Below are 26,785 nucleotides of genomic sequence, written 5' to 3'. Positions count from 1 at the left end.
ACATGGGTGTCCCCGGTATCTGCAGGAGCATCATGGGTCACCTTGCAGTGGTGTGGTCTGGGGAGAGATTTCCAAGGAGCTAGGTCTCACTTTCCAAGTGACACTCTAAGGCTACGTCTGTCGGTGGCTGTGTTGGTAAGTCAAGCAAGGAGGGCAGCTTCACCCTGGCCCCTAGTACCCTCAATCCAGAACTGGCTGCTTAACCCCTCTCACCACCCACAGGACCTGGGAAGCAGCACCTTTCCCAGTGGCCATGGTCCATGGCATGCTTTGCACTCCCTGTCTGGTGAGAGCACCCCCTACAACTGTCACCTGCAAGGACGCCACCTGAGGCTGGCATCCCTTTGATCTGCCACCTTGGGCAGAAGCCCAGAAATCAGCACAGTACCTCTGCAGCCACTCAAGCCTGTGGTGCAGAAACATGAGTGACATAGGCCACAGGTGAGGTTTCTGAAGGAAAAGTGAAGGAGAGGGGGACATGTCAGTGTCAGAAGCAATGCTACATAATTTTAGGGAAAAATCATTTGGTTAGCCTAGTTCTCCTGCCTACAGCCCAGCTATGGAATTCCAAGACATAATTCCATTTTGGCCTCCGGTCACAACTGAGACCTCAATGATCCGTGATGCTGTCTGTGATTCTCCAGGACAAGAAACAACCTGGGAGCTGAAAACATCCTGGGAGGAACAAACATCTACTCAGTTCCTCCTTGTTCTTGGATTGTTACATCTTATTTGCACAGGAGGTACTGAACTCTCTGCAAGTCATTTGTTACATTTGTTTCTCCCGATGTACTAATAAAAGGTGTGGTAAGCTAGGGGGTTTTTGTCTTTGCTGCCCAGAGCAGCACTGATCAGACCCAAAACTCAGCTTCTTCTCAGTCTCATTTTTCTACCTTTCCTGTAATTCACTGTGTGCTGCCGTGGCTCGCAGGAGACTAGGACTTGCTGCAGAGGTTCTAGTAAAGTCCCATTTCCCTGTTCCCTATATGCCAGGAGATCCCAGCTGCATGTGGAAGACACCTGGCTGTTTGACAGCAATCTGGAGGCAGAAGCAGAAAAGGGCAGCAAAGGCTGAATCACTGGAACTCCTAGGGTCACTGTGGCCACCTCTGGCTTTTGCAAGGCAGCCATTAGTGCTGAGGTGACCTGGCAAAAGCCCCCCCACCAGCCCTCCTGTCCCAAAAGGGGCAGAAGCTGAGCAGCATTTACGACAGTCACAGCCAGGACTTTCAGACTTTTCCCGTCTGAGGCTTCACCAACCAACAGGGGAACACAATGCAGAGAATGCAGTCTCAGACCTTCAGTCTCATCTCACTCTACATACAGCAGGGCAGAAACAAACAAGCCCACCAGGGAAGTTTAGTCTCAGAGCTGCCCACAGCCCCCACAAACAGCAATAAACCCTAATTTTGGGCAGATGAACACAAAGCCTCACACAAGAGGCCTATTTAGCTCAGTTCCTTCTATGCAGAAAATTATGTCAGGTTTTCAACAACAAAAAAAAATGACAAAGTATATTAAGAGGTAAACATAGTTTAAAGAAACAGAGCAAGGATCAGGCCACACATGGCAGAAACGCTGGAATTATCAGACCAAGAATTGAACAGTTATGAGTGATATGCTAAGGGTCCTGATGGATGAAGTAAGAAATGTGGTAGGACATAGAGGAATGCAAGCAGAGAGGCAAAGAGGTGGAAGTGCCAAGAATCAAGGGGTATGGCAGTGAGGGGCAAAAATGAAGAATGCTTTGATGAACTCTTCTAGACATGACTAGGGAACAGTCCGTGAGCTTGAAGAAATGCTAACAGAAACTTCTGCAGCTGAAATTCAAAGAAAAAAAAAATGAAAACATTGGAACAGAATATTCTAGAAATGTGAGACAATTCCAGAATGTACAGCATGGACATAATGAGAATACCAGAAGAAGAAGAGAAAGAAAGAAACAGAGAAAATACTTGAAACAATAGTGACAGATTTTTTTTCCCAAAATTAATGGTAGGCACCACAGATTAGGACAGTTAGAGTAAACCAAACACAACAAGAACAAAACCACATCTGTGAATTACATATTCAAACTGTAGGAAGTCAAAGACACAGAGAAAAACACTGAAAGAAAACAGAAAGGCAGGAATCTTGCCTATAAGGAACATAGCTAAGAACTGTAACAGACTTATCTCCAAAAACCACACAAGCAAAAGTGTAGAGTGAAATGTGTAAAATGTTGAAAGAAAACCCCAGCAGCCTAGAACTCTGTGTCCAGAAAAATTAATCTTCAAAAGTGAAAAAGAAATGTGGAATTTCTGAGAAATAAAAATTGAGAGAATGTATTGCCAGTAAGCCCACCCTACAAAAAAAATGTTTTTAAAAAAGTTATTCAGAGAAAAGTAAAATGGAATAATTCAGAAACTCAGACCTATGTAAAGGAAATGTTAAAGAAGGCATGAATGAGAACAAATAATAACGTGTTTTAATTTTTATTCCTAATTGATAAAGCAAATAACAGCTTGCTCAAAATAATGATAGCAACCACATTTGCTGATCATAGCTTATGGATAAGTGAATTAAATGACAAATTATAAGGAACAGGAGGAGTTATGGGGAATGCTCAGTCACAGAGCACAGGCACTTCCCACAAAGTGCTACAGTGTTTTGTAAAAGTGGGCTTAGTTATTATTGCATATGGAAAACTCAAGGGCAATCATTTTGTACTAAAAAAAAAAGAGTAAAAAACAAAAGAATAATTGATATACTAAAAGAGAAGAAAAATAAAATGCTCAGTTAAAACCACAGGAGGCAGAAAAAGAGTGGAGGATAAAAATAAAGAAGCAAGGAATAAGAAAATGATCAACATCACTGGTCTTTCAAGAAATGCAAATTAAAACAACAATGAGATTCCATCTCACTCCAGAAAGAATAGCTGTTATCAAGAAATCAATCAATGGGGCCAGGGATTTAGCTCAGTGGTTCTGCTGCCTACCTTGCAAGCACAAAGTCCCGAGTTTGATCCCCAGTACCAAAAAAAAAAAGAAAAAGAAAAAAAGAAATCAACCAATAACAAATGCTGGAGGGGCTGGAGGGAAAAAGGAAACTTCACTGTTGGTGGGAGTGTAGACTGGTGCAACCACTGTGTAAATCAGTGTGGAGATTTCTCAAAAAACTAAAACTAGAGGTTCCATTTGACCCAGTTATTACCCTTCATGGTATTTTCCCAAAAGTATTAAAAGCATCATACCACAGTGATATATGCACACCCACGTTTATAGCAGCACAGTTTGTAATAGCTAAATCTTGGAAACAGCCCAAATGCCCATCAATCGATGAGGGGATAAAGAAGATGTGAGTTTTTTAATACAATGAAGTACTACTCTTCCATAAAGAAGAATAAACTTCAGACATTTATAGCTAAATGGATGGACCTTGAGACCATACTATTAAGTGAAATAAATCAGACACACATGTTTAAATACCACACTGTTTCTCTAGTGTGAGAAACTGAAAGCTGAAATAAGGACTAAAGGGAATACATATTGGGAAATGAGAGGAAAATCTTCAAATGGGGAGGGGAACAAGGAAGGAAGGAGAGAGAAAGGAAGGAAGGCAAAAGAAAAAAGTGAAAATAGAAGGAAAAATAGAAACAAAGCTTTTGTACATAGGGAGGGGAGGGTCTTTGAGGGGAGGAGGGGAATGGGAAAAAAAGAGGTGGGATGTATCATGTACAGGTGCAAATTCCCTACCATGAGTGTTATCATTACATATGCCTAAAATATACCAATAAATGTTTTTCTATAAGGGAAAAGAAAGAAAATGAATAAAAGTTGGGCATGGTGATACAGGCCTGTAATCCCAGCATTCCAGAGGTTAAGGCAGGAGGATCCATGTGAGTTCAAGGCTGAACTGGGGTACACAGTGAGTTCAAAACTAGCCTGAACTACACAGTAAGACCCCTGCCTCAAAAAACAAAGCAAAACAAAAATAAAAGAATAAAAACAATAACAAATATGTTACATATGACATTAATCCAATTGTATTAAACCACTTTAAATACCAATGGTATAAAATTAAAAAGTGAGGCTGTTGGCATGAATAAAAATCCAGATCCAACTATAGGTTAGAAAACCTTAAGCAACCTACCTTAAATAGAAAGACACAGCTATATTAAAAGTAAAGTTGTTGAAAAAGGTATACTATGATGAAAATGGCCATACTTCCAAAACTGCTATATAGATTTAATGCAATTCCAATTGAGATCCCAGCAGCATACTTCATGGACCTTGAGAAAACAATCCAAAAATTCATTTGGAACAAGAAGAGACCCAGAGTAGCAAAAGAAATTTTAGGCAGCAGAGATATGGCTGGGGGTGTTATAATCCCCAACTTGAAACTATGCTACAAAGCTACTGTGATAAAAACAGCAAGGTATTGGCAAAGAAACAGACCTGAGAATCAGTGGAATAGATTAGAAGATGCAGAAACAACTACAAATATGCTCAGCCACCTCGTCTTTGACAAAGGAACCAACCATTCTCATTGGAGGAAAGATAGCCTATTTAATAAATGGTGTTGGAAAAACTGGATTTCAACCTGCGAAAGATTAAAACTAGACCCCTACCTATCACCATGCACTAAATTAAGATCGAAGTGGATTAAAGATTTAAATATTAAGACAGACACACTAAACTTGCTGGAAGATAAGTTAGGTAGAACTCGACGATATTGGCATAGGAAAAGACTTTATGAACAAAACCTCAGTGTCACAGGAACTTGCACAAAGAATCAACAACTGGGATCTTATCTTATTAAAAAGCTTCTGCACTGCAAGAGAAACCACCAACAGAGCTAAGAGATAACCTACAATGTGGGAAAAATTTTTCAGCAACTGTACCTTAGACAAAGGACTACTATCTAGAATATATAAAGAAATGAAAAAAATCAGACTCCCCAAATTCAAAGACCCAATTCAGAAATGGGCATCTGAAATGAACAGACATTTCTCAGACAAAGAAGTAAAAGCAGCAAATAAATATATGAAAAAATGTTCAACATCACTGGTCATTTGAGAGATGCAGATGAAAACAACACTGAGATTCCACCTCACCCCAGAAAGAATGGCTGCTATTAGGAAATCATCTAGTAACAAATGCTGGCAGGGGTGTGGGGAGAAAGGAACCCTTCTCCATTGTTGGTGGGAGTGCAGACTGGTGCAACTACTGTGGAAATCAGCATGGAGATACTTCAAAGAAGTAGGCTTAGAGGTCCCATTCGACCTAGCTATCCTGCTGCTGTGTATCTTCCCAAAAGAATTAAAAGAATCATACCACAGTGACATATGTGCACCCATGTTTATAGCAGCACAGTTTGTAATAGCTAAAGCTTGGAAACAGCCCAAATGCCCATCAACTGAAAACTGGATAAAGAAGATGTGGGTTTTTTTATAGAATGGAGTACTACTCAGCCATAAAGAATGAAAAACTAGAGTCACATAACTAAATAGATGCATATTGAAGCCATACTCTTAAGTGAAATAAATAGGACACACATGTGTAAATACCCAATAGTTTCTCTAGTGTGAGAGACTGAAAGTGTAATTAAGGATACACATGGATGAAATGGTCTAATAACATATTTCTCAGATTGTGTTTCCATCACATGTCATATGACTGTATCGAAATAAAAATTAGGGAGAAGCTTGGCTTATGTGGAGTCTGCTAACTAACTGGAATTTTTTTCCAGATCATTATTTGTTCAGTGTTGGTTTGGGGGATCTTTCTGAAACAAATTGCATCCTCTGGTGTCTTGTTGGTGCTTGAGATGCTTTTTTAAATTATATGGAAAAATGTTTAAGTGCTTTTCAGTTTTGTTCTGGTTGACTTCTACTGTATTTGAACATTATTGTAGTTTTTTCCCCTTGCATTGTTCTTCTTTGAATGGTTTTAATTTTTTGTATGTGTGTATTTGATAATAAAGTTATTTTAAAAAAATTTTAAAGTCTTTAAAAACTTTAAAGATATTTTGAAATAAAAGAACATGAAAATACAACTTATCAAAATTTGCAGGATACAGGGAAAGCAGTACTTTGAAGGAAATTTGTAGCATTGAATTCATACAAGATGGCATTGAAAAAAATGCAGTGAATTTTTTAATTTAAAAAAATATTATGGTAAAGACACATTGCCATTAGTTCCCCCCTCAAAATACTCCCTTTCACTTCACGCAGATAGCACCTTTTTCTTGCCACTTTCTGAGGCAGTTTTGACAGTCTTCTCTTATGAGTGTCCTTAGTTGTACTGCCCTGGCTGCCTCAATGCCCTGAATCAACTCAAAATGCTTCCTTCTCATGGTCATTTTGACTTAGGGAACAGTCAGAAATGGTATGGTGCCATATCCACTGAATAAAGTGGATAAGGACACATAGTAATGTTTTTATAAGCCCACCTTTCTAGTGGATGGCACTTGGCAGCAGCATTCACTGTGTTTTTTAATTACACTTCATAAAGACACTCATGCTATGACTGTACTTGACCATGTGGTTCAGAAGCCTTTGGAACTAGTTTGCAGGAGGACTTTGGAAAAGCAGGCTAAAGCAAGCCTAAAATGCTATAAACCAAGCTAATAGGTCAGACCTCAGGAGACAGATTGCTGTCAAGAATGCTCATGTCAGGCCAGACTTGTGAGGTTTCAGTTAGAACTGAGGGAACTAAAAGCCACTATGTTATGCTCTTGTAAAAAAAAGTGAATTTTTTTGCCTACATTTGCCCCTGTCCTGAGACTTTGTAGGGGGTTGAGTTTAAGAGTGGTAGACTAATTAATCTGGTGGAGAAATTTCAAGGCAGCCTAGCATTCAGGTTGTGGCATGTGTACTGATGGCTACCTTAAGGTAGACTTACAGTGAGAACTGGGAGCAAATAGCAGAGCAGAACCATTTGAAAAACACAAATTTTGGCCTGAAAAGAACAACAAGTAAAATTGGGATCAAAGACATGTGGTTTCTGAAGAGATTAGCACCATTAAAAAGACACTAAATACTTTGAACAAGGACAAGATGAAAAATGACTTGAGGGCATCTTAGGAATCAGCAAGACCCCACCTATTGCAGGCTCAAGAGTGCAAAAGTAGAAACCTTTCATTTGAGAAGAGAGCTTCTGGGCTTATTCCCATTTGCTTGCCACGGGCTGCCTAGGGAACTGGTTCCCCAGGGTTCATTTCACACGTACAGCTATCCAGGTGCTCAGAGGCCACTGCTGCCGCTGCCCAAGTGGTCCTGGTTACTGTTCATGCTAGCAGCAGAATTTGGCATTGTCTATTTGATGCTGGTTTTACCATCATGCAAATACAAGAGTTGTGGGGTCATAGAGACTTCCACCCAAATTGCAAACAAAACCTGGGAGGCCAGGTGAGGAGCCCTTGAGAAAGCAATATGTGAAGGTGTGAGAATGAAGCCAAAAGTGCAATGGAGATCCTAGGAAGTAGGAGATGACAGGAATAGAGAGCATCTGCTAGGGCAGTGAGTGGAGCCCAGTCAAGAGAGGAGCAACTAGAAAGGATGTGAGGTGGAGCCACCTGAGATCTTTGGAACTCAGGTCCCGACACCATGTGCCATGGGTGCTGCCTATAGAGCTACAGGATTTAATATCTGCCCTGCTAGATTTTAGTCTTTCTTTGGTCCAGTTCTGGTATCCTCTTATTCCTCCTTTTTAGAAAGGGAATGTTTACCCTTTGCCTTTGTACCTTGAGATTATGTAACTTCTTTTGAAATTTGAATTTTAGAGGACACTGAATTGGATATTTTAGCAATGCTAGGACTATTGAGAGTTTTGGAAAGAGATGATCATATTTTGGTTTTACGTGAGACAGGTGTATGAAGTTAGATGGAATTATAACCTTGTGTTTATTTAGAAATTAAGTATGTTTTCAGGAGATGTATTTGGGTAACCATGGGCAAGGGGTGGGATGGGACAGTTAAGCCAGATTGTCAAGTAGGTTGGTTTAGTAGTAAAGGAGATGAGTAAAGCACATTTCTGGATGTGTCCTGGTGGATCATGGAGGTGTGACTTGGGGTCAATATCTGGTCCCTCACCCCTTCCTTTCTGGTGCTCTTTCCCTGCTCTGCTTCCCAGCTGCCATGTACTAAGCAACTTTGCTCCACCACACTCTATCTGCCACACTGTTCCTGCCTTGGAGCCAGATCACCATCCTCTAAATCCTGTGAAACTATGAACCAAATAAACCTCTCCTTTAAGTTGTTGGGGATCCGGTTATTTGTTCCAGCAACAGGAAAGATGACTAGTACATAATGTTATAATACAAAAGTCAATTGCTTCTTCTTTTCTTTTTGGTAGTACTGGGGATTGAACCCAGAGCCTTCACAGTAAAGTTCATCCTTGGCTCTTTTGTTATTTTTGAGGTAAGAGCTCGCTAAATTGCCCAGGCAAGACTCAGACTTCCAATCCTCCTGCCTCACCCTTTCAAAGTGCTTAGGATTATAGGTGTGTGGCACTGAACCTGGCTCGGTTGCTTTCTTATATATCATAAAGGAACAACTAGAATTTGACCTTAAAAATACTATGCCATAGGGCCAGGGATTTAGCTCAGTGGTTTTGCTGCCTGCTGCACAAGCGCAAGGACCCAAGTTCGATCCCCGGTACCATAAAAGTACTATGCCATTTACTTCAGCACCAAAAAATTAAATGCACAAGAAAATAGGACAAAAGAAATCAAGATCTCCATAACTGGAGGGACATCCCATGTCTATGGACAGGAAGACTCAAAGTTGTCAAGATGTCAGTTCTGCTCAACTTGATCTGTAGATTAAACACAAACTATCAAAATTTCAGCAAGTTGTTCTATGGATATTGACAAACTTATTCTAAGGTTTATGTGTAAAAGCAAGACTCAGAATAGCCCACACAATATTGTAGGAACACTGACACCTCCTGACTTCAAGACGTGCTTTAAAGCAACAATGATTAGTACAGTGTGACACTGGCCAAAGAACAGGCAAACAGTTGAGTGGCAGAACAGAGAGCCCAGAAACAGACCAACAGAGACACACCTGAGTACTCGGTGCATGGAGGTTCCATGCCGACCTGACTTATCTTGAGAATTTGCCAGGCTTTCTTAGAAATGCTACTCTGCCCCAGAGCTAAGCAGCTCACATGGGCAACATCAGCACAGACTCCATAGCATGTCCCGAGCATGGACAGCAAGAGGTGCCATGCCACCTGCCTTTGGGAACTGGACACCAGATGGACACTACCATGCTCTGTAATTGCTTCAAGGAGCCCAGAAGCACAGAACCAGTAGGGCCCAGGCCTAGAGAAAGAGCCCACCGACACCCACACACTGCCAGACCCCTTCCAGGGAATTCCAAAGCTGGGAGTGGGGAGGGAACTGGACAGACAAAAGGTTCTCAAACACCTTAGGCTTTAAGGTGGGGAGGTTTTCGTTTGTTTTACTAAAGTCTAATCTCCAGGTTTGTAAAACACTAAAAATTTGGCAAAAGCTGACTTTATTCAAAGGTGCAAGTTGGAAAAGTCCTTGGAGGCGTGGGGACACTGGAGGTCTGGTAGAAGTCAGGTAAATGACAGCTGTGAGTAGTGCATGCATGGCAGGTGACTGATCATGGAGACAGGTGGTGAGCACGGACTCGGACGGAGAGGGCCGGGAGCCGCAGGGATGCTCAGCTCAGGGACTGGAAGCTTTGGTGGCTGAACCCAGGTGTGCTCTGCGCCATTCCTACGCATCCAAATACTGTTTGGAATTATCCCCAGATAAAAAGTTACGCAGCCTTTTGCTGTGTCCTCTCTAGTGACATCAGCCCGGTCCCCCGCTGAGCTCCCTTCCGCACCCCATTTCCTCTCCCGAGGTCGTTGCTCCACCAGAAAGACTCCAGTTTTCTTCTCCAGCCTCAGCGCCCAGCCCGTTCTGCCTTCTGTCCCCTCTCGCGTCGCCGATGGCTGAGCGCTGGGGAGGCGACAGGGGTCCGGGGAGGCCGGAGGGGGAAAGAAGACCAGAGCGAAAGCAAAGAGAGAGGAAGGGGACCGTGCGGGACAGGGGCGGGCGATGGGGAGGGGGCGGGGCCCGGAGAGGTGGGGGCGGGACCAGGCGGTTTGGGGCGGGGTTAATCGTGGGTAAATTTAAGAGTGGTTGGAGATAGGGGCGGGATGTGGGGCGGGGAGAGGGCAGAGGTAGGGGGTGGGCGCGGTTGGAGCGGGGGGGCGGGGCTAGAGCGTGGGCGGAGTTGGGGCGGGGGAGTAAGGCGGAGCGTAGTCCGGGTGGGGGCGGGTCCGGGTCTGGCTGGGGGCGGGGGAGTCCGGGTGGGGCGGGGTTGTGGGCGGGAGCTCCCTGTGCCCCGCCCACAGCCCAGCCTGGGAGTCGGAGCAGCGCGGGCGCAGCCTCCGGCGCTGCAGACTAGGCGGTGTTGCTCCCAGGATGAGGGCGCCCGCACTACTGACCTGCTGCTGCTGCTGCTGCTGCTGCTGGCTGCTGGTCCCCGTGAGTGCCTACGACCCCCATGCCCGTGCGCTTCCCGAGAGGCGCAGAGGGGACCTGGACCCCAGACCCGCTGTCCGTGCGGCGAGTTCGGTTCGGGTTCGGGTTTGGACTTGTATTGGGCTTTGGTTCAGATCGGGTCGGGCTCGGGCTTGAGTTAGGGTTCGGGTCCAGTCGAATTTGGGTCGGGTTCCTGCTCTGGTTAGGGTCGGATCGGATTCGGGTTCTGGCTCTGGTTAGGGTTCGGGTCAGGTCGGGTTCGGGCTTGGATTGGGGCTTGGGTCGCTTCGGGTTCGGGTTCCCGCCACCCCGGCCCCGCCGCCGGTCGTCGAGTGCTTGGCCACCTGGTCCTTGTCACGGCGCGTGCCGAGGGGCCGGGGCCCGCAGGGAAGTTTCCTATGGGAACCGTTCTGTCTATTTCAGGAGTCTAACGAGGGAAATGTTAAACCGAACACAAGTTTGCCGTGTAGTTCTCAGGAATTCTTCCCTTCGTTTGAAAACCTTTTTGGGGAGGTGGTAACCTCGTGTCCGCTCTCCGGGCGAGTTTTCACAGGCCGCGTTTGAGTGCGGGAAGCTGTGGGCACCGCCATCCCCGGGCTGGGATCCTCGGCCGCGCCGCGAGATCAGAGCCCCGCCTGGCTGAGCAGTGTCAGGAATTGCCGGCCCAGGCCCTCTAATCAGTGGGATTCCCAGGCCAGCAGTGTCAGATAGTGTGTGTTGTGCTTTTAACATCCTAATATTTTCCCTTTTAAATCGACACAATTTCCTTAATTCCGAAATTTAGACCTTTGGCTTGTTCGTATATGCAAAGCACAGCGTGATTGAAACCAGGAATCTGCCTTTGGAGGTTGTGTAATAAATAATAAGCCAGTAAAACTAAAGAAACCTCTGAGTTTTTTTGTGGTGGGATAGATGTGGCAGAAGTATACGCATTAAGTTTCTTTTAATTCTGCTAGGGAAATGTGTTCCTGGTTGGGATTCGGTCTAGACTGTGTCAGTATTGGAGTAATTAAACGTAGATGGGCATGATATTGCCGAGAGCGTGGTTTTCTTCGGTTACTATTTTAGTAAAAGTTGGTACGGGTGGGGGAGATTCAGACAGGCAGGCAGAAACAAGCTCGTGAGCAGCCAGGGTCGCTGGGCCAGCAGCGTGGGCCCTTGCTGAGGCTGGCAGAGGGAGGAGAAAGCTGCAGAGTATGTCATCATCTGAGACTGGAACCTCAGGTGGCACTGTCCTTTACGTGTCAGTAAACACCGCCAGTGACAACTTTTGTTGCCTCTGTAGACCCCTCAATGGTCTCTGTCTCCCTTCTCATCTCTTTAATCTTTCTGAAAGCTCTTTCACACCAAAGTCAGTAAAAAACTGGTTCCAGTTTTATCTTCGTTCATAGGGTTAAGTTTTGAACATGTCCTGAGGCCTTTAAAAACCTAGTCATCCTATGACGGCTTTGCAGTAGGCATGGAGAAGCCCTCCAGAAAACCAAACTGGCATCACCAAGAGTGGTTCTACAAGGAAATGTGGATTTGCTTTAATCAAATCAAGGGCTGTGAAGTGAAAGACTTGACTATTGACAGTATTGGTTTAAAGGGCTCTATGGCCTTGAAATTAGTACTAATAACACACAATCTGTCCTGCTAGTTTATTTTCCTGCTCAGAAAAAAAAAAAAACACTGCCTGTGTCGCAAGCACAAGGTCCCGAGTTCAATCCCCGGTACCAAAAAAAAACCCAAAACTTCATTGGGTTTTATATTTGTTTTATGAAACATTTACAAAATAAATAGCAAGGGTTTTATAAATAACCTTGCCAGAAAAATGAAGATGATGGCTTCTAAATGAATTTCAGTTTGGGAACGGCTTAGAACTATGAGACTGTGAGGTTTTGGATTCTTTTGTAGAACTTTTTCTTGACTTACCTCTTATGCAATTCATAGTTACTTCTATTTCTTATAACCTTGAACAGGTGAACAGCATTCACCCAGAATGCCGATTTCATCTGGAAATACAGGAGGAAGAGACGAAATGTTCAGAGCTTCTAAGCACTCAAACAGAAAAGCACAAAGGTAGGTGGTGATGGGAGTCAGCCTGTGTTCGTGGTAAACAGTGAATGTCTGACTACTGCATCTCGAATCTCGAAGCCCCCCTCCTGCCCGAGGGTGAGGGTGTGTATGTCTTAAAGACAGGTCCACTTTCCAGAGTTTCATTGAACCAATGGCAAAATTCATGCAGATTGTGTCAGTGGGGTCTCCTGCCTTGCAAGCACAAGGTCCCAAGTATCCCCGGTACCAAAAAAACCCAAACAAACCCTTAATCCTTAGCAGTGATGGTTTCTGTGACTGAGGAAGCGGCAATAGCTGTGACATAATTTCAAGGATTTGTTACGCTTTGCAAGCACAGTTACACTTTTCCATAGAAGGAGCATTTATCTGAATTCTTGAACTTTAAAATGTTAGCCTTGTCACAATGATTCTTATTCCTGTTCACCAGAAAGCAAACAGGAAAATGGACTTCTATTTTCCTGCAGACAGACCTATTGTGAATACTGTAGACCTGCGAATGGGCTCTGAGGGTGCAGAGGGCTGCTGGGTGTCCCACGGCACAGGCTCATGCTGTGGAGGCTCTGGGTCCAGTTTACCCACAGCCTTTTGCCTGTAAGCTCTCTTTGCTCTACTTGTGCCATCATTTATCCTCTTCAAGAACAGGATTAGAATTAAGGTGAGGTTCTGTCATGACAGCCTGGCATCCTGTCTGTTGGAACAGAATGGGAGCCCTGTAGGTAACTGGGATTTTCTAGCAGCCATATTAAAATAATACAAAGAAATGTGAAATTACTTTTTTTTTTCCCGGTACTGGGGATCAAACTCAGGATCTTGTGCTTGTGAGGCAGGCGGGGTGTCACTGAGTTAAATCCCCGGCCTGTAAGATTACTTTAATAATATATTTGCCCAAATTTGTCTGCTTGCTTATCATTTTGATTTATAATCAACATTAAAATTATTACTTTTACATTTTTCATACTAAGTCTTAGAAGCCTGGTATGCTTTTTGCACTTACCATCAAATTGCCATTTGGGCCGCGGACAGCTAGCTGCTCCCGTGCCAAACATAATGGCTCTAACTGTTAGAGACAGGCATCTCTGCCTTCCCTGCCCCCCATGTCCCCATCTGGAAAACAGCACTCTGGCCTTAGGGCCCTTCCAGATTCAGAGACAGCACGTGCTGAGGGCTGGCTCTGAGGACCTGGACTGCCACGTCTGAGTATGTGAGCTCATGGCTGCAAGGTCTGCTCTTTTCAGTGAAAATCCAGATAACCTAGAAGATGGAGCTTGGGGTCAAGTGCTGCTGGGGTCCTAAGGGGCAGCCGCCTGCACCTCCACTCACTGCTCCCTGAGGAAAGGCAGGTACTAATGGCCCAGCTCCCTGTTTTCAGAGTGTCTACCAAAAATACAAACTTTACATCAAATATTTCAATTTTTTAAAAGTTTGCAAATGATACATTGAAAACAAGCTCTGCAGGAGCAGACAGACCTCTGTGGCCAGCACTGCTTGCTTAGGGGTGGTGGCTGACTCCTGTTGGGCATTGCTTCCAAAGATAAGTCAGCACACTGAAAAATACTCCTCAGAGAGCATCTATGAGCAACAACAGGGCCCTGGGCCACTGTTCCTGAGATGCAGAGCTCTCCTTGCTCCGGTGTAGCCAAGGAGTACAGTGGCTGAGACCAAGACCACAGAACTCTGCCTTTCCTGGATGCAGCGGAATCTCTCTCAGTTTTCTTATGATGACAAGTATCTGCTTAGACTTCTTATATTTCAGGCTCTTAATTTCAATATTACCTTGTAGCAAAAGTAGCTAATATATGTGTCTGATTCCTTCCACCTGTCTGACTGGCAAGACATGTTCTTGCCAGCAGCCCTCTGTAGAAAAGCAGAGCTGATCGGGCCCAGCCATCCTCAGCTCTTGCAGAGACAGCCTGTATCCACAGTGCTTCTTCTTACTCTTTGAAATATGCATGGCTCAAATGCCAGGATATAAATAGTAGTGAGCTATGAGGATGGAGATACCATAGGTGATGGGAACCAGAGCCTGAAGTGCCAGTGCTGAGTGAGGCCATAGCATGCGAGCAGACGTTTGCCTCACGAAGTCAAAAGTGACGTAGAAGTATTTCTCTGTGGGAACCACTTTTAGATTCTATAGCAATAATAAATTTGTGTGGAAGAGCACCAGAAACAAGAGAAAAACTAATTTTCAATTCTTTTTTGTTTGGTTTTATTTTTTTATTTTTTTATTTTTTTGTGGTGCTGGGGATTGAACTCCAAGGACTTCCTACTAAGCTACATCCCCAGCCCTTTTTTATTTTTTATTTTGAGACAGGATCTCACTAAGTCTCTAAGTTGCCCAGGCCAGGCTCAAACTTCTGATCCTCCTGCCTCAGCCTCCTGGAGTGCTGGGATTATAAAGATGTACCACAAGTCCTGGCTACTAGTTTTCAATTCTAGTGAGGAAATTTCTGAAAGTCTTTTTTTTTGTTTTGTTTTTTAGTATTTCACTTTTGTATTAGTTTTAATTTAAACATATATATTACACTATTAAAAAAATTCTATTCTGATTTTTCTTACTCAACTATTACTATTTCTGTGGTCATTATTATTTTTAATTGATAATGGTTCAGCAAGGTGCTATATCATAATTTATGTCACTCTGCTTATACTGTTTTTTTTCCCCATTAACTTTATTGGTACATTTTAGGTATAAAATACAGTTACATTCATCATGGAGATCTTGTAGCATTACAGGGGTCTCTTGGTTCTTATTTTTTTTCCCCTTCCCTTGCCCTCCCTTCCCTATTTGCAAAGACCTTGCTTCCATTTTTTTCCTCCTCTCATATTTTTTCCTTTTCCGTTTTTCCCTTCCCCTACCCCTCCCAATTCCCCTGCTCTTTTAGACCTTTTCTTCCTGTTACACAATATCAGTTATACATTTTTTAAATTACAATATTAAGATCTAGGAGACATTGCCACAGATTTTACAGAATTTAAAAGGATATAGAAAGCATATTACAAAAGTCTTTTTTGAAATAAATTTGACAACTTCTAAGAAGTAACTTAGAAGACAAATTAATGAAACTAACTCTGGAGGAAATATAAAATTTGAATAGCACCTATTAAAGAAAGTATATTCCTAGCTTGAAAACCTACCTAAACAACACCAGGCTCATAAACATTTTAACTGATAAATTATATCAAAAATTAAAGCAGAAAAAAGAAGGAACATTTCCCCCCTCATTTTAGGAACTCAACGTTGTGCCAATCCTAAAACTGGATAAAGATAATAGAAGAAAAAAGTATGAACATAGATAGAAATTTGTTTAACAAAACAAACTCTTAGAAGTCAGATCTGGCAGGATGTAGAAAGTGGTTTTGTTATAGGGATGGCAGTGTTGGTTCAGCATTGGAAGATCCACCCGCCAAAAGTCATCATTTTAACAGAGGAAAGGAAAAAGCCATATGATCCTGTCACTAGTTGGAGAAAAAGTATTGGACCAAATTCTACAGCTGTTCATGGTAAAAGCTATCAGGAGACTAGAAGTAGAACAGAAACTTCTCAACAAATTAAAGACATGTACTCCTTACTTCCAGCGAGAATGCCTTGTATGAATGGAGAAGATACAATGCTTTCTCCTTAAAGTGGGGAACAAGGGCAGATATGCTTACTCTTTATCTGTCCATTAAACTTTGAAACCTAGTCCCCACCAAAATAGTCTGGCAATAAAATGACACAACTAGGATAGGATTGGCACAGCAGAAGCAAAATCTTTATATGTAGTTGAAATGATCATCTACAGAGAAAATCCTAAGAAATCTCTAGGAGCCCCTAGAACTTGTACTTGAATTTAGCAGGATTAGAAAACACACGGTATATATAAAAATTCAGGTGTATGTATACTTGCTATAAATCAAGAACTGGATATTGAAATTTAAAAGTTATGTAGGAGTACAAAGGACTCAGAAAAGCCAAAAACAAAAACACTGTTGTAAGACGTTTAGCACACAATTTTAAGACTTCTTCTAAAGCTACAGTAATCAAGGCAGTGTTGGTTTAAGGAAAGACATATAGATCATTTGAATAAAACAGAGAATCAAGAAATAGAACCACACATATATGGTCCACTGAGTTTTGAAAGATTATTTAACAGCATAGAATATAAACTCCATTCAAGAGCGGAGGAAGAGATAGTGTCTTCAGCAAATGGCACTAGAACACCTGGTATCCGTATATAAAAAATTAACCGCAACCCTTTTTTTTCCATACATGAAAATAACTTGAAGGGATCTATGAACCTAAATAAGAAAGCCTAAAAGTATAAAACTTTAAGAAGAAATTATAAGGGAAACTATTTATGAATTCTGGGTAGGGAAGAACTACCTAGGATACAAAAAACATGCTGTATAAAAGAAAAAAATTGATAAATGAGATTCCATCGAAATTTAGAACTTTAAATGACATCATTAAAATGAAAAGTAGTCCTTAAACAGACCATATTTACAATGCATATAACCTATGACCAGAATATATAAAGAATTCTTAGAGCTCATTAATAGACAACCCAATTAAAATGTAGACATAAGAAGATGATAAATAGCCAGTATAGCACAAGGAATGGTGTGCAACTCTAGAATCAGAAAAATACTAATCAGTACAATAATAAGATTGAATTATACCCTCATTAGGGAGATGAAGTCAAAAGTTTTAAAAGCCTTGTCATGACTTTTTCTTTTTGTTGGATTTTACCCCTTTGGGTTTAATTTGTCATGCCCAATGGATTCATTCTGCTGGGTTTCCTGGGGTTGTGATCCTCATTGTCTTTTCCTAGGGTATTGTCTAAAATTTTTTGGAGTGCTGGTTTGGTATTCATGAAGTTTCTGAGGTGCTCTTTATCATGAAAGTATCTTATTTCTCCATCAATTTTGAAAGATAGTTTTGCAGGGAACATCAATCTGAGTTGGAGGCTGTTTTCCTTTAGGGCTTGAAATACATCACTCCAAGCTCTTCTTGGCTTGAGGGTTTGCATTGAGAAGTCTGCTGTGATTCTGATGGGCTTTCCTTTGTATGTGATTTGTTTCTTCTCTCTCACTGCTTGTAGAATTTTATTCTTCTGTTGGATTTCTGGAATCCTAACTATTATATGCCTATGTGTAGACTTTTTTTGATCAAGCCTAGCTGGAGTCCTATATGCCTCACTTATCTGTATGTCAAGTTCTTTTCCCCTCCTTGGGAAGTTTTCTGCCATCACTTCTGTGAACAGATTTTTTGTGTCATCTGCACGCTCTCCTCTTTCTTCATTGACTCCAATCAGTCTTATGTTATTCTTCTTTGCATCATCTAGCAGCTGCTGGATTGATTTCTTGTGTTCCCTTACAATTTTAAAGCAATTTTTCTTTTCCTCCTCACTAATTGCAATCTTATCTTCTATATCTGAAATTCTATCCTCACATTGGTTCATTCTGCTGCACAGACTTTCGATGGAGTTTTTAATCTCTTGGAAATCTGTTTGTATCTGTTTTATGGATTCCATTTGTTTCCTATGTTGGGATTCCATCATATTCCTCAGATCCTCTATTTTTTTATCTGTGTCCTCTCTAGATTTATTAATCATGTCTTGCACCATGAGCAAAATCTTTGCTGTTATCTGAGTAATTATTTCTGATTTCATTTTTCCCAGATCCTCTTTTGTTGCCAGTTCAGAGAGTCCAGGCGGTTGACTATCAGAGTGTTCCATCTCGTTTCCCTTTGTGGTTGCTGTAGGTGATCCAGAAGTCTGTTTTTGAGGCTTGTTTATGTGTCTTCTCATTTCCACGGGAGTGGGGGGAGTGCTTCTGGCACCCACGCAGCTCACCTTCTCTGCCCTAGGAGCTTGGGATGGCAGTGGGGGAGCTTCCTTCCGGGTGGGACCAGCTCAGCTTCTCTGCCCTAGGAGCTTGGGATGGTGGCGGGGGAGCTTCCTTCCAGGTGCTGGGACTGGCTGAGCTTCACTGCCCTAGGAGCCTGGGATGGAGGCGGGGAACTTCCTTCCGGGTACTGGGACCGGCTGAGCTGCTGTAAGTCTTTTTTACATGATTATGTTAGTCAGCTTTCTGTCCCTGCGACAGAATACTTGAGAAGAAAAATTTAAAGGAGGAGAGATTTATTTTGGCTTACATATTCAGAGGTTTCTGTCCATGGTCAGCTGGCTTCTTTGCTTTAGTCCTAAGATGAGACAGAGCATCTTGGTGGGAAGTTGTGGTAGAAAAAAGCTGCTCACCTCATGACAGGTAGGAAACAGAAAGAGCCAAAGAAGAAAGTCCATGGACCAGACGCAGTCCCCTAGTCATGCCCCTAAACCCCTTCCCTTTAACCAGGCCCCAAGGTCCTGCTTCCGTCAGCTCCTAATAATGCCCTCATATAATGGATTAATCCACATGTCAACTTAGAGTCCTCATAATCCGGTCATCTTCCAAACTCCCATCCTCTGAACATGCAGAGACTTTGAGGGGACATTATAGATTCAAATCATAGCACCAATGAATAAAAAAAACAAAGCCTGTAACAAATCAAAACAAAAACCAATTCGAGTCCGGAATGCTTTTAGAGCCCTTGCTGTGTACATTGAGGAGATAGAGATCTATGACCATACTGATGCATCACCAAGCGCAGCTTAGCCTCACCACCATGTGGGTGAGTGTGAAAAGGCCACAGATGCCTGAGATCCTGCTGAACCCACCCATGGCCTGTGTGGGCTGAGGCAGGCTCCTCCCTCAGGGCCCAAAGTACCTCATGTGACTTCATGTCAGGTCCTGCCTACCTGCACCGGCATTTCTGGCGGTCCCTTTCCTATGTAGCACAGGGCTGAAGCATGCATGTCAAATACTGACTCAGGATCAGGCCTCAGAAGGTGCTAGCCTGAATGGCTCAGTTCAGTTTGTTTTAAACAAAGGGTACTAAATGGACTATGATCTACATGTCAGGAACCATGAGGGGTCCCCTCTTGCAAGTCAACAAGGCAGCCAACCATGGTTTTGTAGATCCTGGTAGGAGACACAAGGGCTGAAGTCAGAGACCAGAGACTTCCTGCTTGTGGTGCCACACACAGCATGAGCTCACATCCTCAGGATCCCCTGACATCCCTTAGGATGGCTGTGTTCATGAAGGCATCTGTGTCACACTCTAGGAAACTGCAGTGTCCCCTGGGGGGCCCCTGGCCAGCCTGCTCTCTGTGCTCCAGAGAGGGTGCCTGGACCATGGAGCAGCCTGGGGGAGGGTCAGGGGTACAGCCTCAGAAAGACGGCAGGACCTCTTCATGAGGTGCCCTTGGAGACACCTGCACAGGCCAGGTGAATCCACGGGGGCTGGACATCGTCTACTGCCCAGGTATGTTGTAGAGTCACCTTGTTGGCCACCACTCACCGTGACTGCTGCCCCTTCTGCCACATCATGGTCAAAGAAAGGTAGCAACATCTTGTTTCCTATTACATCACCCAAATCTTTCTTTCCCCCCATTTTGGTTTTTGAGATGGGGTCTTGCTATGGAGTTCAGACTGGTCTCAAACTCATGGACCTTCCCATGCACCACCACACCTGGCTTGCATCCCAAGTTTTACAGGCTTTAGAAAGATATTTTAGATTTTGTGGAAAGAATTAGTGAATATTTTCACATTACAAGTTAAGTGTGGGGCTAGGGATGAACATCAATGGTAGAGCACTTGCCTTGGGTTTGATCCCAAGAAATACAACCCATCAGTCAATCAGTAAAAGAAAGAAAAGAGTGATTTATGCACATCAAAAAATACTGTTTAAAAATATATACATGGGGCTGGGGATTTAGCTCAGTGGTTCTGTCACCTGCCTTACAAGCACAAGCTCCTGAGTTCGATCCCTGGTACCAAAAAAAAATAAAATAAAAACATATACAGTGAGAAGTGTCCACACCAGACCACTGCAGCCAGTGCCTCTCAGTCCTTCTTGTGACTCTGCACGCAGCACCTTCAGTCCTTTGCACACCCGCAAGCCAGTACACAATGTGTATATTTACTCTGGTCGTCATCTTGCTCTTTTTCTGTTTTAGTGTTTAATAGTGCATCTGCAGACTGTTCTGCACTGGTTCGTAGATGCTATGTAAGAGCTGTGTGAGACTCTAGTGTGTTCCTTTGGTTTCTCCCAGGCTCCCAGGCCACTGACATTATTTTGCTACAAATGATGCCCTAGTTTTGGGGAATGAAATTTTTCATCAGCATTTGAGGAGTGACTTCAAGCTCCTGATCATGAAATTGGACCAGCTTCTGGTGGTCCAGTAGCCTCACTTTAAGCCACGTTCTCATCTCTGACATGGAGTCACATCAGATCTAGTTGATGACATCCCTGAACTAGACAGAGGACCAGGTCTCCCCAGGATCTACAGAGCTCTAATATCTGCAGTGTCTTGGCGGCACTCAAAACATATGTGGCATCATAGCTGTGTGGGACCTCAGTTCCTTACTGCCCCAACTTCTTCCTCCATGTTCCTCATGTGGGCTTGTCCACGAGCCAGAGGTGTCCACCAGCAAACCTCGAGTTGACAGCTGTGTTGACCACTTAGCTTCTGCTGTCCTTCTGGCAGCAAAGCCTTTGTCGTAGAGCTGGAAGGAGTGCCATGAGGTGACAACCACTCTGTGGGAGGGCCATAAGGTGACTGTCACTCTGTCCACACTGTGGCTCATGGGAGCTCAATAAAGAGAAGGTCACTCAGTTCACACAGTGGCTAGTGAAACTGCAGTAAGGTGAGGGTCGCTCCATCTGTCCTGGCTTGTGAGAGTGTGTTGAAGATGTGAGTATTCAGTACTGCAAGTTATAAGATGCTTGGCTGGAGCTTGTCTAAAAGCCATGTGAAATCAGTGGGAAGGAACAGCCTGCTGCTTAGGGTTTGCGTCCTGGGGCAGGCTATCATCACACCCTGAGTTGTGTCTGTCTCCCGAGTCATCTCCAGACTCCCAGCATGGGGTCATCTTACAGCTACCCTGATGGTCTCTGAGCACATTCTCATTTTGCACATTACAGAGCGTGTTCCTCTCATCATCTTGACAGGTTATTGCTTTGGGCGTTTCCCTCAAAAGGCTTCCTTCTCTGCTTCCACCAGTAGTGATTACTGTCATCATCCTAATTGCAGCTTTTCTAAATCAGCATTTGGCACCATACTCACCTTTGCTAATATATAGATGTATTTCACCTTGTCTTACTGGGAAATATTTTAAGGGCAAATAATGTAAATATGCATCCTCAGAACAAAAAGAAAAGAAATCCTTCACGTGTCAGAATTTGTATAGCCATTGTTCCATTCAGCGTACTAGGATTTGATGGGACTCAACGTAACAGGGTATTTGCTAGTCGACCACCTGAGCAGGCAAATTGCGATGGGAATCTTGCAGAAGAGCCCAGGTGCAGGTGAGGGTTTACTGCCCTATTACCATGCTCACCTCTCAGGGCCATGGAATCTCAACCTGGGCGATCACATCCATCTTCCTCTACGTTCCCACAGGGACCTCTGTGCCATGGCTTCCTGACAGGCAGCTGCCCAGAGACAAGTGTCTGCCCACACTCAGGAACCAGGCCCCATAGAGTCCTTTGCACTGTTCATGGTCAGCTCAGGTGGCTGGTCCTGAAGCGATGGCACCAAGTGTCCAAGTGACACCAGGTATCCAAGAATGGTGTCACTTGAGGGGTCTCTGAGCAGAAAGCCACAATGAGGTAGTGATGGAAATACTGCCAGACACTAACATCTCACCACAGAGGCCCCTATGGGCTGGGGTGAACATGGCACACAGCTGGGTCTGGGCTCCAGGCTATAAGGGGATCTTCAGTGTGCTAGACACCTGTTGGCGTGGCTTTGCAAGAGGGGCTGGCCCATGTTCCACAAGGGCCCAAGAGAAGGCAGCGTCCTCTGTGAGCATGAATGATGCTGGCGCTACATGAGGCTGGCAGGCGGGAGTCACTTGCCGGGGACAATTCAGGTCAGAACAAATAGCTGTATTGCAGAGGACAAAGCATTTGCCAACACGGACTATTCCGAATTTGATTCCAATTCTGTCCAGCTTTTAGTTCTTTAAGTAATGACATGCATAGAGGATCATGGCTTTAGGCCAAAATGAAGATAATAAGTTTTTCTAAAAGATGGTTACTTCAAAATGTAGAACTCAGAGGAATCCCAGAAAGAAACTTCTTTGCCTAGTCCTCACCTTACTGGAGAAGAGACAGACATCTGCCAGCATGGGTGATCTTCATAAAGGTGAGCCCTGCACCTGTGAGCTCCACACCTGTGCAGCCCCACACAGGTACAGGCCCACATAGGTGAGCCCTACACAGGTGTACCCCCACACAGGCAAGCCCTGCATAGGTGCAGCCCCACATGACTGATCTTCACACAGGTACAAGAACATAGAGGTACAGACACACAATGGCAGTGTCATTGAAATACATTGTTATGTAAACATTCACTGTATATTATGATCACACCTCACAGACAGTGGAATATTATGTGGCCATTAAACTGATGGTACTCTACACAAATCCTGTGAAAATGTAAGAGATATATTGTTAAATGGGAAAGAAGGAGGTGTCCATATAGATGATCTCCTGCTTCTGTAAAAAGAACTCACATGTTGGGGGCAGGTCCCCTGCCAGGACCAGATGCCTTGAGCAGGGCTCAGAAGCAGACCTCACAGGTACCTCTGCAGGCACAGTGATGCGGCTTGTGAGATGCCATCCCTTGTGGAAGGGACACCCCAGCTGAGAAGATCAACAGGGAGGCTACAGTGGGAGAAGGCAATGGTCAGAGATGGCCGCTGGACACTGGGTGCCACTGGGCAGAGAGGGCCACCCGGCACCTCCTCACAGTGTTACCCCATGGAACAAGCTGGCCTGGAGGGTCACACAGCAGTGGGTCTGGGAAGTGCAGGGCCAGGGGTTCTCTAGTGAAGGGCCTCAGAACAGGCCAATAGTATGGATCAAGGAGGCAGCACCAAGCCCAGGAGCTCAGAGACCAAGTCCAGCTACTCTCAGCTCTTCCATAGCCCTGGATGGAGCATCTGGAACCTGGAGCCTCGCTGGTAAACTTTCTTCAGAGCTTTGTCCTCAGGAGCTCAGGGTGCAGAACAGTGAGCCTGGCCCCACTCCTGGCTTTTCTTCCTGGAGCATGACTCAGGTGCACCTGAGAGAACGACAGCCTTGGAGAGGAGCTCTGTGTCACTCCACATCCTGCCAGACGGCCATTCTTTTCTGGCCACCACAAATGCTATACTAGGAAAGGCCAGGGTACAAGGAGTGCTTTGCTGTGGTTTCTCCTAGGAAGGAGAAAAATCATGCTTTATAATAAATGATCTTGGACCTGACTGTGCCTCCCCAGTGTGGCTGGCTCAGCTGAGCTGGTCCAGACAGAGGCCTGAGGCACTTTTCTTCCCACAGTCAAATAGGAGTCACTCTCCAAGCTCTCTCTCTTTGTCCCTCCCATCTTCTTGCTCACATTAAAAGATCCAGAGGGGGCACAACTAGGGGGATGGTGAGGTGATGTTCATACTGTGCCCTTCCTCCATCTGGACGATGAAGTGGTTTCCACCTTGTGCACCAAGATGGACTTGGCCTGTGGCATGGCTTCAAATACAGGGCATATGACTCCAGTGGTGTTTGCATTCCAGCAGCAGAGACCCCTGGGGAGGTGTCTTACTCAAATGGTGTCTTTAGGAGGCATCTGGCTGCTCATGTGAGGCAAGAATGTGGAGACTGCAGAAAACACAGTCCTTTGGCTGTGTTTTTTGACCAAGGCCTTTAAATCACCATAGAATGGTATTAGGGTCGAGATCTAAAATGTCCCCCGAAGTCTCTTGAGTTTGCAAAGTGATTGGATCGTGAGGTTCCGTAGCTGAATGTGCTGTTAAGAGGCAGGGCCTGATGGAAGGTGGTCACTGGGGGCCTGATCTGGAAGGGGAGTTCTTGTCCCCACTGCTTCTTTTGCTCTCTGCTTTCTGGCTGCCAGGAGTCCTCTGCCAGGCCCTTCCACCATGCTGTTTCTACCTTGGAGCCAGCCAACCATGGACTGGACTCATGAAGCTAAATAAACCTCTCCTCCCTTAAGTGCCTTGCATCCCAGCAACAGGAAAGTAACTAATACGAACGACAAGGAAGGTCTTCAGCCTGGTCGGGTGGGAGGAAGGTGGTCCCAGCCCTGCCGCTGATGGCAGATGCTCCACCTCCATCCAGCTCAGCCACCTGGCACCTCTGGGCCTTCCTGCACCGCCTTGGCTCTGCAGGAGCTCAGTGGATGAGCTTCTTGGGTGGAGGCTAGAGGATGGGCCTCAGTCCTGCCCGTGCCAGCTGGGTCATTCCTCCCCTGCATCCAGCTGGAAGGCACAGAGCCCTCACTGTGCCTCCTGGCTCCCGCCTTGGCTCCTCTCACAGCAGTAGGGCTGGCCCTGCCAAGGCAGCTCCCGCAGGGACCTGCACCTCCCTGCCCAGGCCAAGGCCCACTCAGCTCTAAATTGTGAGCCACCATAATGCCCACACCCGTGTTTTACATTAGAACAGTTAGGGTGTGTTTTAGGACTTCTGCTTTACCCAGTATTAGTTTACTAGGCTCTTAACTCTCCAACCCCCACCACGTCTCCAAGACTTTGACACAAAAGGTACCCCTTCCACCACAGTGGGGTGCAGATCAGTAAGAAGTAATGATTCCTTGACATGAAAAAATAACTTTGAATTTTTAAATTCAAAAATGTTCAATTAAAAATGTGTTCTAGATATAGAGTGGAATACTATTCAGCCATTAAAAAGATGGAAATCTCATCCTTTGCAGCAACTTAGATGGATCTGAAGTGAAGTAGCTAGGTGAGGTATGCTAAATGAAATAGCTAGGAGCAGAAAGAGATGCACAGCAGGATCACACTCATGTGGAATGTGAGAGTTGATCACAGAAGCAGAGAGGAGAGAGGTGGTGGCCAGAAGCTGAAAGTGTGACCTTTCAGTTGGAAAGGAGGAATATGTCCTAGAGAACTATCACACCACCTGGCAACTGTACTTAGTATATTTCAAAATACTAAAAGAGTAAAATTTAAATGTGCTTATCCCAAAGAAGTGGTAAGTATTTGAAGTGATGTGTATGCTCTTTAGCTTAACTCGATCGTTCCACACTCTGCATGTACAGAGATATCACATTTATTCCATAAACAGATAAAATTATTTTTGTCAATTAAAATAAAACTTTGAAAAGTGCACAGTGCCCTTTAATTACTCAAATATTTCCTACCACAGACCTGGTTGTTTCTCGAAAACTAATTAAATGAGCACACCAAGCTGCTGTGTTCCTGTGACCTTGCTGTGCACATTTCTCAGAAGTAGCCTGCAGGACAGTTGTCTGACTGCTGGGTTTCCTCCCTGTGAGCATCTGAGCAGAGCCATCTGCCCCTGCAGCTTCCCTGACTGTGTGGCCTCACGCTCTGCTTCTCCTTCCAGCCTGCCCTGGCATCTGGGACAACCTCACATGCTGGCAGCCTGCGGAACTGGGTGAGACAGTCACTGTGCCCTGCCCTGTGGTGTTCAGCAACTTCTACAGCAAGTCAGGTACGCCATGTGTGCTGGCTTCTGGCCCATGGAGTTTGCATCTCAGAGTTGGTTTTCCCTCACAGAAGCTGGGCCTCACTTCCTGTGGTCCCTTGCAGCCGTTCCTGCTGCAAGTGCAGCCAGGGAGCAGCAGGGCTGTGCTGTGGTGAGCACTGCCATTGGGGAGCAGGGAGACACCATCCACTTGACCCTGCACAGCTAAGCAGGGAGGTGTGAAGGGAGAGGCTGAACCAGAGACGCAGACTTAGGAAGTCAGCACCAAAACTGGTTCGGGGGCAGTAGAGAAGGTGAAAAAGATTCCACTGGCCTCAGCAGAGAGAGTCTCCTATAAACCCGAGAGAATGCTCCTGGAATTAAACTTAGGGTCTCTGGCTTGCTAGGCAGGCCCTGCACTGCTGAGCTGCATCCCCAACCCTTTCCCCTGGGCCCTGAGGGAAGGGAGAGGAGCAACTCCCTGAAGCTGTGCCACTGGCAGGAGGGCAGTCTCTGGGACTGAGCTTCCCTCTCACCATTCAGTGGCTGGTTGCTGCACTGACCCCGCTGTCCTCAGCCCCACCTCACCAGCTCCTTGGACATTGCCTGATGTTTGCAGCTTCTGCATCTGCAGTTTTGGACACCACCCAGACCCCTCTTCTGCGCCTGGCCTGCTCTGCACAGGACGCTCACCCACCTCATTCCTGAGAG

At 44.8% G+C, this 26,785-nt stretch overlaps 1 protein-coding gene across 1 annotated transcript in view; it reads left to right on the top strand.

The window, feature by feature from the left end:
- Positions 1–10,338: 10,338 nt before the first annotated feature.
- The window catches only part of Vipr2 (vasoactive intestinal peptide receptor 2), a 59,457-nt gene continuing 43,010 nt past the window's right edge, over positions 10,339–26,785 (top strand). Inside the window, exons 1-3 of the mRNA XM_004860311.4 lie at positions 10,339–10,491; positions 12,450–12,549; positions 25,994–26,101. Coding sequence (XP_004860368.1) covers positions 10,429–10,491; positions 12,450–12,549; positions 25,994–26,101 — 271 coding nt within the window. The 5' untranslated portion in view covers positions 10,339–10,428. The remainder of the gene's footprint in view (positions 10,492–12,449; positions 12,550–25,993; positions 26,102–26,785) is intronic.

The sequence above is a fragment of the Heterocephalus glaber genome, unplaced genomic scaffold, assembly GCF_053883595.1.
Source record: "Heterocephalus glaber isolate CG9 unplaced genomic scaffold, H.glaber_assembly_v1.0 deba00000818, whole genome shotgun sequence".
Lineage (NCBI taxonomy): Eukaryota > Metazoa > Chordata > Mammalia > Rodentia > Bathyergidae > Heterocephalus > Heterocephalus glaber.
This window is presented reverse-complemented; position numbering and strand designations above follow the sequence as displayed.